Source organism: Homarus americanus, unplaced genomic scaffold, assembly GCF_018991925.1.
Source record: "Homarus americanus isolate GMGI-L3 unplaced genomic scaffold, GMGI_Hamer_2.0 scaffold54443, whole genome shotgun sequence".
In the NCBI taxonomy this organism is placed as follows: Eukaryota; Metazoa; Arthropoda; class Malacostraca; order Decapoda; family Nephropidae; genus Homarus; species Homarus americanus.
Genome location: NW_024750852.1, coordinates 3,387,027 through 3,397,909, shown reverse-complemented (window position 1 = coordinate 3,397,909; position 10,883 = coordinate 3,387,027). Strand labels below are relative to the sequence as shown.

At 36.7% G+C, this 10,883-nt stretch overlaps 1 protein-coding gene across 2 annotated transcripts; it reads left to right on the top strand.

Moving 5' to 3' along the window:
• Positions 1 to 2,992: 2,992 nt before the first annotated feature.
• On the top strand, positions 2,993 to 7,656 carry LOC121854285. Of its 2 annotated transcripts, none has more exons than XM_042348851.1 (2): positions 2,993 to 3,083; positions 4,800 to 7,656. In XM_042348851.1, the coding sequence occupies exons 1-2, from the start codon at positions 3,069 to 3,071 to the stop codon at positions 6,672 to 6,674; spliced, it is 1,890 nt and encodes a 629-aa protein (XP_042204785.1). In that variant the 5' UTR covers positions 2,993 to 3,068; the 3' UTR covers positions 6,675 to 7,656. The 2 variants fall into 2 exon arrangements, with proteins under 2 accessions (XP_042204785.1, XP_042204787.1); XM_042348853.1 differs by lacking the exon at positions 2,993 to 3,083 and adding an exon at positions 3,142 to 3,418.
• Positions 7,657 to 10,883: the final 3,227 nt, after the last annotated feature.

Genomic DNA, 10,883 nt, shown 5'->3' with positions numbered 1-10,883 from the left:
CACGTTGTATCATTTTGTGAGTTACACTCACTGACTTTCCTCTTTTACCACAGAGAAAAGGGTAATAAATTATGGATAAAAGTGTTTATTTTTAACAAAGGTATACATTTGACAAAATACGGTGGTGGGATATGAGGTGGGGTTTGGGGTAAAGTGTTGCTTAGGATAGGAGGCAAGCGTGTGATTTGTGTGTGGGTTATGCATGGCTCACTTCTCAGGCCCATACGGTGACTGCTGAACTGTGTACAAGTGGATCTAGACAATGTAGAAAAAATAAGAGGGTCACAACTCTTGATAATGTAAGTGAATCTGTACACAACAAAAACTGTAGATTGATGGCCAACTGTAACTATACAGTAATAAAGAAAAAAATATTCCACTTATTTTATATGGTACATGCAAATCATATCACCAAGCAAATGTTGCTGAAAAATGCTAGCACAATATAGTAGTTCTTGTCCCAAGAAAAGATATAGGAAAAATGTTAGTTTAGGTTTGTAAATGGATGTGTTCAGGCTGTTTGAAATAGTAGAATTAGATAAAGCCTTACAACAGCCCCAGACCTTTGGTATGTGTACTCAAGTACAGTAAATTTATGAGAAAATTTTGATAAAAAATAGGAATGTAACCACAACTAATAACATTGGGGTTTGCTATTACCGTAGTTGTGTTTTCAGGAATGCGACCCCAACAAATAATGAGGACTGAATGTAGGTCAATACTATTTTGGATAATTTTTTATGTTATTCTCAGTGTGTGTGTGTGTACCAGTATTCTCGCTGACACCAACTGTAGGAAAATTGAGGCTATCATTATACATGAACAACTACATTGGACTGGCCATGTTGCCCACATGGATGACAGTAGACTGCCAAAGCAGCTACTTTACAGTCATCTAACGAATGTTAAACGTAATGCTGGCAGGTAACTGAAAAGGTATACAGATAGTCTTAAGACAAAACTGAAAAGTGCCAAATTGACCCCCTCACCTGGGAAACGATCATTCCACACGTAACGCTTGGAGGAGCACCACACGAGAAGGTTTCAATACTTTAGAGTTAGCCTGACTGCATACCAAGGCAGACAAGTACCAGTGCCGGGAAGACGCTGCCACTGCCCCTCCCGCACTAATTGTAGTCCTCCACGCCTGCAACATCTGTGGATGATTCTGCCGGTCCAGTATCGGCCTCTTGAGCCAAATTAAAACTCGCCAACGAACATGACATCCTTAATAACTCATATCATTGTATCATAGCTGGATGATCATCATACCCGATTCAGAGCGACAGCAGAGTAGTAGTAGTGTGTGTTTGCGAAACAGAATGATAAATTCATTTATCTCCAAGACTCTGAAATCAAGATGGTGGCCTTTGGCTGAATTGATGTATGTTCTGGCAGGGAGACAGCTGTCTTACTGAAATACATCTTAAAGGCATCCTCTGCTTCTAATTCAGCCAAAAGGCAGGTAGATGGAACAGGGAGGGATGGGATGGTCATAAGGTCAGCTCCCATCTGTTAGTAAACGGTGTAGTCTACTAGACTTCTTTAAACAAATAAAGTATTGCCCGACATAAGAAAAGCAAAAGGGAATAATGAACTGAAGGTAGCAAGGGGGGTGAAGTCAAACCCCAAGTGAATCTTACATATGTACCAGACTAAAACGAGACAATATTGGATCAATAGTCAGATATCGGCAAGCTAACTTATAATGACGGAGAAATGAACAATAATCTGAACATATTTTTCAACAGTTTTTACCACAGAATTTAAACATGATACCCGAGGCACCGACTATATGCAGAGATAGTGAAGAAAATAGATAACAGAAGGTAGCAGTTGTCGGAGGAGGCGATTTTAGTATATAGGGTGACGTGTCTTCTCAGTTTTCTTTTTATTTCTCGGGGTATTTCTTTCTTTATACTTTTTTATCGGCTTTCTATTCTCTGTTACTTTTTTCTTATCGAGTTATATTATGACCTAGGGCTTACCTGGGAAACCCCTTGTTATAGTGCAGTATTTTCTCAGCTGAGAGATGACCCACCCCCTCTTCAAGAGTTACAGCTGATTGGTTGATGCAAATCTGTTCAATTTCGTCCTGAAGCAAAGGGGCCCTGCAGTGGCTGAATTGCCCTGGATCCTGCAACCCCTTAGGGACAGCCCTGGCTGTGACCCCTTATGGGGCGAGCGTACCCCAGCTCCAAGTAAGGGCACTCGACTGAGTAGTGCCCTTTGAGATGCTTATACACCTCAAGTAGGTTACCCCTCGCCTGTCTGTAGGATAAGGCGCAAGTTCAGGTGCCCAACTGGGTAGCTGAGGTGCCATAGTGCAGGCACCAGTCTGGTGGCCTCCACGAGAAAAATATCTCCCAAAATTTCATATTTTACTATAATCTTTATCGGATTCAGCCAAAATGTATTTAAGAAAAAGTTACAGACAATATACATAGTTCTGTGCACTTGGATTATGTTTCATACCTCCTAAAATAATTTGCTCAAAATGGCATCCATCAGTTGTACCTTTAAAATATATATATATATATATATATATATATATATATATATATATATATATATATATATATATATATATATATATATATATATATATATATATATATATATATATACATACATACATACATACATACACACACATACATACATACATATATATATATATATATATATATATATATATATATATATATATATATATATATATATATATATATATATATATATATATATATTCTTGCGCTGTTCGATAAGCGATTCCCTGTTTGTGATGTTGGGTTAAGTCACTGGATAAAAACCTTTTTACATCTGACTCGGGGATCGAACCCGGTACAACGGCAATGATATGTAAACTAATAGTACCCCTGTATTATCATTGAATTAAAAGGTATTAGTGAAAAAACATTATCTTATAGTCAAATTAGGGGCTCTTGTAATGTTGAGAAAAACTTGCAAAAATTAGCACAAAGCCTATTGTCATGCTCAACGGTTACGCAGGAGCAGCCATGCTCTACTAGACTACTACCCATGTTTTACTCAACTCAACACTTCATATGGCTGTGGAAAAGGTGATCGTATTATTCCATGAGGTGTCCTTTATTAAACTTCCTCCCCCAACAAACTCCGCCTCCCACTCTCTATCCAACTGAAAACTCGACAATATAAGTCATGTGATGATTTATATATGTCAACAAAGAAAACCCCTTTCTCTATTTTTTTTAGATAATTACCATAAATCAATCATCCATTATTAGTTGTAATAGGTGGAATTACATGAAAAGGAGTTATTTTGTTTTCGTATTCGTAAGAGCCTGTATCCTCTGACCATTATTATTGTTAGCCGTGTTATTACAAGCTCTGAGATCAAGCTTAAATTATTACATTTGTGATCCACGTAACAAAGGTGAGTGATGGCTAGTTTGAATAAAATATAATATTTTAATTGAGTTTAATATGGTAAGCGTTACAGATCTATAAATGTTAAACATAGTAACTGGATGTAAGCAAAGTCAAATTTTAATGACCTCAGTAACACCAATATCAACCGAATGCTCACTTGAACACCACCCTAATGAAGGTAATAGCAGTAGAGACGGTTAGGAAAAGAAATCATCAAATTAGGGTAAATATGTGTTTAATGGCTGTGGCTTTTTGTTTTGAGAATATATTTATTTGGGGGTAAATATCCTTCCATTGACTGTTCTCAGGTTTTGGTACAAGAATACATTTTTTTCTACGATTTTCAGTGTGTTTTACTCAAATCTGACCTTCATTTCTGGGTAAATTTACAGATTCAGTCCCAACAACTGTTCGACCACAATTTTTTGTTTATCCCATGGTATTTGGTGTGATTCATTTGAATTTGACCTTCTTACTTCGCAAATGAGTCGTTTTGGACTTAACCCCCCCCCCCCCTTCCCATACAACCTGACCTAATCATCTAAAGAGACCTACCTAACTTCCTAGCCGTCCCCGCCATCCGATATATTCAGGAGCCACTGCATGCCTAGTATCTGCCAACAGTCTCAGAATATAACTTGCATTTCTGGAATTCTTGTAAGATGGCAATTAAATTTAGTATAAACACCCCATAGTTTGCACTAGACATAAAAATTTTAATAATTAACTTAATACATTTGAGTACAGGTTGTGATAATTTATGCATTGTGGTTGCAGTTGCGAAGCTTCGTGACATCACTAGTATATAATGCGTCACCATATGCCCTGGTTTATTCACTGATCAGTTGTCTAAGTGCAAAAGTAGCCAAATCAAACCATTATGTATCAATTAATTTTAAAATAAAAATTGTAGTCAAATTTTGTAAGACAACAGTTTAGTAGTGCTGTTTTAAGTGTCTTGGCATGTCAACTTACTTCCCACCCACACACCAGCCATGTGAGGATCCGGCTAAACAAAGTGCAATCTTTCATAAAGCCGGGAACCCTTGTCCCCAGGGCCAGAGCAGAAAGGTTTGGAGTGATTTTGTCGCCATTATCTCAGATTGTCTGGTAATTGTTTTATATCATTATTTATTGTTTTTAGACATTTAGTACATTTGCTGGAGGCTGAAGTAGGTTTTATTGTATCATGTGTCTGAGGTGTTCTTGTAGGCGTGAGCCTATTAATGGAACTAATCTCTATTTAGAGAACTAGTTCACTAAATAGAGCAAAAAAAAAATGCCTTCTGCTAAATTGAGAGTTCATTATATCAGATTCAGTTAAATTGAGAATATACTATATACAGTATATACTGTATATTATGTTATTCTGTTTTCTTTTTCAGAGCATGGAAATGGAGCCCAATGTATGCTACATTTGCCATGATAAACGTCGAATTGCAGACACGGATACATCAAAAATAAGGATTGGCAACACCCCTGATGCAGAGACACTTAAAGAAACATTGATCAGGGCTCTATCACTAGGATATGTGGAAGACAACCCAAATGAACCTGAACAAACTAAATTTAGCAGTGGAGTGTGTATAGTTTCTTTAAATTCTCGATGCGATGGAGGTCTTGAAGCTGTAGGTGAGAAGGTAGTGAGTGATCATGTTGTTATATGTAGGAGATGTGAATCACTCTTGAGAGATTTTGAATTTCATGAAAGGACCTCTGCAAAAATTGCTTCAGAAATTAGACGATTTTTGACAAGACAAGAAATCAATGAAAAAGATTACACTGACAGAAATACTGCAGCTGGGCATAAACCACAAACTGCCGTTAGAACGTCTCTTACCAGAAATATTGATGAAAGAAAGGGCATAATGGCAGCTCTGAGAGCATTAAGAAAATCAGGTGTTAGTGGAGCAAAGAAAAGAGGAAGAAAGGCGAAAAAAGACATTAACTCATCCATAGAAACAATTGAAACTGGAGATGATGATATTGCTCATGATGCAGGTAGAGTTTTGGAGGGGGAAATATCAGGGGATGAACAGAGACAGCAAGCTTTAGTACCAGCTAGGTCAAGTAAAAGGATTAAGCGGAGACAAGAAGATGGTTTAGTTATTAGATGGGGAGATGCTATGTATGAAGCAGAACATAACTCGTTAGAACCTGAAACTGAAGCTGACGACTTTTATGAAGATGATGAAATGTGGTCAAAACGAGAATATTACCCAAGGAAGAGAAGAGGAAGAAAACCCGGTCAACATCAACTGATACGGCTTGTCAAGCCTCTTGATGATAAATTAGATTGTCCAACGCTGGATCATTCTGTGTCCAGATATCAGTGCCCATTTTGTCAACGATATTATATTCCTTCAAACTCTCGTATCCACAATTGTACATCCTACAAAAATCAGTTGAGGTGTCAACTTTGTAAAATATTTTTTACTTCATATATAAGACTTGAAAAGCATTTAGAAGTATTACACTTGAAAAAGAAACAGTTACGGTGCCAAAAAGAAAATTGCCACTTTACCTGTGTTTCAGAGCCTGCCTTTGTGTTACACAAGCATTTTCATTTTCTCACAGAGCAAGAAAGTGATAGAAATGAAGATGACACATATCTCTCAGAAAACGTTACTGAATCAGACACAGAGAGCCACACGATAACACATGCTATGGATCCTGGAGCTGGGGAAGTTACAATAATGGATGATATCCAGGGTATTGTCACATCTCCTGATATTGCTGATCAAGTGTCATTTTTGCTTGACGAAAAGAGTTTTCTTTCTGACGGTCAGCCCATAAACATAACCACTGATAATAAAGGTACAAAGAACATGAAAGATCAGAGGAGAACATTGAGCGTGCAAGGCGTCGTGGGAGAGGAGCATAAAGAAGCCGGAAGAAAAATAAAAAAGAATTATCAAGAGGATAAAACAACCCACAACAAATCAGAGTCAATTAATGAGTCTGTAAAGGAAGTACAAGTATTTCAGTGTCCTTTCTGTGATATAAGGTTTAATGCACAAAAGATATTTCAGGACCATATAAAGGAAATCCATAGATTAATGATGAAGTCAGGGAGTGAGGTTGATGCTCCACCGGTAAATTCTAAGTCGGATGGTAGAGGTAGAAGAGAAAATGTCAGAGACTCAGTAATTGGTAAAGATATAATCGGTAATTTTGGTATAAAAAAAAACTTCAATATAACACCAGAGGACCTGACATACACAGTAGAAAGACTGAAAGGAAAAATAAGCAAGTCTTAGAATTGTATAATTTATTGGAGTTGTCGGATGAATTTCAACTTAAAGACAAGAATACTTCCCGGTGTTTGTGGGAAATTTTATCTTTTGAACATGAGGACGCTGATGATGAGAGTAATGAGGATGGAAAGAAAGATGACTTAAATAAGAAATGGAATAAACTGAATACAAAAAGATCACATAAATGTATGAAATGCTCAAAGATATTTCCTTCCAAAGCTCATCTAAAGGAACATGAAGTCAGCCATTCTGATGAGCAGCCATACAGGTGCCATGTTTGTGATAAAGGTTTCAAGCGAAAGAATGCTTTAAGCAAACACATGCGAATCTTTCATGCAGATGCACCAAATAATGTATATTGTTCCTGTGGCAAAGTATATGCTTCTCGGGAATTGATGGAAAAGCATAGAGAATGTAGTGGGAGTCATAGATTGCTAGTGTGTTCAGAATGTGGGGCATTGTACAAAACAGAATCAAGTCTGAAAAGTCATATGATGCTTCATAAAGAAAGTAAAGGTAATGACACCAATACTTCATGGCCGTTTACATGCCAAATTTGCTGTGAAAAATTAAGTAGCCAAGCATCTTTGAATAACCACATTGTTAATTCTCATAGCACCAATGCTTTTCAGTGCCATCTATGTGATAAGATATGTAAAACCAAACAGCTACTGTCACAGCATTCTTTGAGAAAACACAAGATTGGCAACAGAGAGTTTCCTTGCCCAGTTTGTGACAAAGTGTTCCACATATCAAAAGATCTTCGTCGTCACATGCATTCTCATAATCCAGAAGGATCACAAGAGTGTTGTGTTTGCCACACAAAATTTAAAACCTATGCTACATTACAGTCACACATGAAGATACACTCAAAGGGTAAACCTTATGATTGTATAATATGTCTTTTTCCATGTGCTACAATTGACAACTTAAGAAGCCATTTATGTTCATGTCATAATATTGAAGTAGTTGGGAATGATTTTGTGCATACCTGGAATTGTAAATGTCTTGTGTGTGGTCAAATTTTCCTCCGTCGATCTGGTCTGGCCTTACATATGAAGTCGCACTTAGGGTATGAAGATACTGAACTTGTATTTGTTGAAAACACCGGTGATACCACAGTTAGTCCCAATACTGATATAAGGAATGAATCATATCAAGGGTCTCACATCAAAATACATACACGAGTTATAGAACTTAAGAAGGAACATAACATATTACCAGAAAGTTCTGAGCTGAAAATTCAGGTCAAAGAAAGGGATTGGAAAAGTAAAGCACAATTGAGACCTGAGAAAACCAAACTATTGGTAGACAATGAGACAAGTTCATATAATGACATATATGCAGGATGTCTTACTCAAGGTGATAACACTGTGAGCAAGGAATCACAAGCTGAAACTTACTCTGTTGTAGAGGAAGATGATTTTGTGTCTGAGCCATTTATCACTAGTAAGATAGCTGAAGAAAGGTTATTAAGTGTGTGCAAAGAGCCAACAATTGATACTGTTGTAGTGCAGGGTCAAACTTGTAACATTAATGAAGTTTCTAACATTGTACAAGGGATGGCTTCAAATGAAGAGGAGGAAACCAGATACATATGTGGAGAATGTGCTGTTGTCTTCACTGATGTAAATGACCTCAAGGATCATTTGTTGACATGTTATCAACAAGAAACTAATGATGAATATGTCGTTGTATTTGAAGTTGATGAAAACACACAAAAATCTTAACTGGAATACTGTATATTTAGTTGTTCATATACAGTAATTTCTAACAACACCTTTGGATATTTTTCCCTATTTTCCACAATTGAGGTTTTTGTAATAGCCTTACAATGCATATTAATGCTTGCATCAGTGTCACTACCTGTACAGGGTATTTCAAAAAGTAGGTTTTGTTTGCGTACCGTATATTATAAGTACAGGTACAGTATGTTCATTATTTAAGAAAGTTTATATTACAATGTATATGATAAGAGCTAAAGTAATGTTTTTCATATGTACTGTATAAACTGTAAAATTGAAAATGTTGGAGAGTAAAATGTGTTTGAATTTCTCCCATATACAGTAAAACCTCGAATAATGACCGTAATGTGACCTCCAATACTGCAGTGTAAGGTGAACCATCATGTCGTGAATCATTAATTACCATTAAAATAAAGCAATGATAATGAGACGCATTCCCTAATGTTAACTTTTCATATCTTTTGTGTGGCTTTTTTACTGTCTTTTCCCCCAAAACAATACAATTAATGAAAAATTATAATGCTATTCTTTATATAATGTTTATGAATGCACCTTATACAGTACAATATGGTCACACAAGAGGAGATGGAACGCCATTGTTGTTGTCAGTGGACCAGTTGACGGTTCTGGGTCAACACAAGAGATACACTGTGTCACGTTCGTAGAGTGATACGGTATATATAATTTAAAGTCCTCCTATAATAGGCGAGATAAGTTTATTTCTCTAGAAACAGGGCTGCCATTTCCAATGACGTCACTAGTTTCAAACAGCTGCAATCGTAGGTAGTAGAAAGGATGGCCTCTACAGACCCTAAATGCCACATTCAGGTAAGTTTTAAGGGTGTATTTTTATGGTCATAAGTCATGGACATTTTGTAAGTGAATAAATGTGCTGTGAAGAGCAACCTCAAACATAGGTTGGATGTAAATGGGACTGCCCATGACCCAATAGGTCCCTGCAGTTCCTCCATTCTTACGCTCTTTTGGACATTAAACCTTCCATGTTCACACCAGCTCAGCTGTCATGTATTCTTACCTGGTAGACTTTCTCTTTTTCTTTCAGTTCATTTACAGATTATATCAGTACTAGATGGAGATACTAGTCAATTTAGAACTGATGACATTGTCTGGATAATGCCTGATGCTAGCTGAACATGACAATGCTGTTACGTATTGTTTTGATTCACTAATGAACCACTGGGATCTATCATCATTTATATTAATTAATGGGTAAAATTTTACTTTAACTACCATAAGTATTTTGATGTTTAGATTTGAGATAGGCTAAATTAGTTATATTTTAAGTTTGGTCATTCCTGTACTCAGACATGCAGAAGATGTTTTTTTGCTGGTGGTTGCGATGTGTTATGAACAATTTAGACCTTCATTTCTATTGAAAATCACTAGTTTTGAGTTACTCTGCCCCCCCACTTTGCCAATGTATGTTAAGCTAACCTTGTAACTCATCATCCCCTAACGTAACCTAACATATGATCTGTATTTTCTTATGCGATCGAAAAATGTTTTGCAACAAAAGTCCTGTAGAGATAATGTGTTATTGCTTAAAGTACTTAATCCCATAGTTAGAATCTTTAGGTTCCCCAGATGACCAAAACAATATCAATATTGTTTGGAATGTTTGTACTATGAAATTTGTTGTATGGACAGCTAATGTCCATTGAATTAGTTATGTGCTTAATAATATTTATATATTCAAAATAGTATTACTGTGTTAAACAATAGAGCACAATTAATTATCTATTAATATTTATTATGGAGCCGATCAGCCGAGAAGGTTGGACAACTACAGATGGCTACCTCCCGCTGGGAAGTTCACCCCAACCAGTGACGTCACAACCAATCACAGAGCTCTGTGCAGTCACGTGAGTTTTTAGCAACTTTAGCCCTTATTTTTGACACTTTTTGGCCCAATTTATTTAAAAGTATCATTACCATAATGAATTTAACCATTAGGCCCTGGGTGACATTCCAGAACGTCTGCTTATTCCCGCCACTTTTTTTTTAATACTCTGTAATTATTTTTGGATTTTTTTTGTGGGGGGGGGGGATGTACTGCCAGCAGCACCCTAACCCAGGGGCTTAAGGTTTAAGCATTTTCTTTACCCAGTGACCTGCCATCTTACGAAAAAATTACGACTGTCAACTGGTCCATTGGCCTGCAAGAGAACCCATCAACTCGGCTATTTCTGTGTCCTTATGAGAGAATACATTGTTTAATGGCAGATACATTCAGTACAGTATTGTGCTCTAAGTTACTATGTGGCGAGAACCACCTGATATTTTTTTGATGTTAATAAATGACTTGTTCACTAAATTCAGATTCTTCAATTACATATGAACCAGTGAGGCTCCTGGGTACACAATGTTCGCTCAGGTTTACTGTACACATTTTGAACCTGTCCACAAAAAAAAAGATTACAGTAAACCCTTGTTGTTCGCGAGGGAT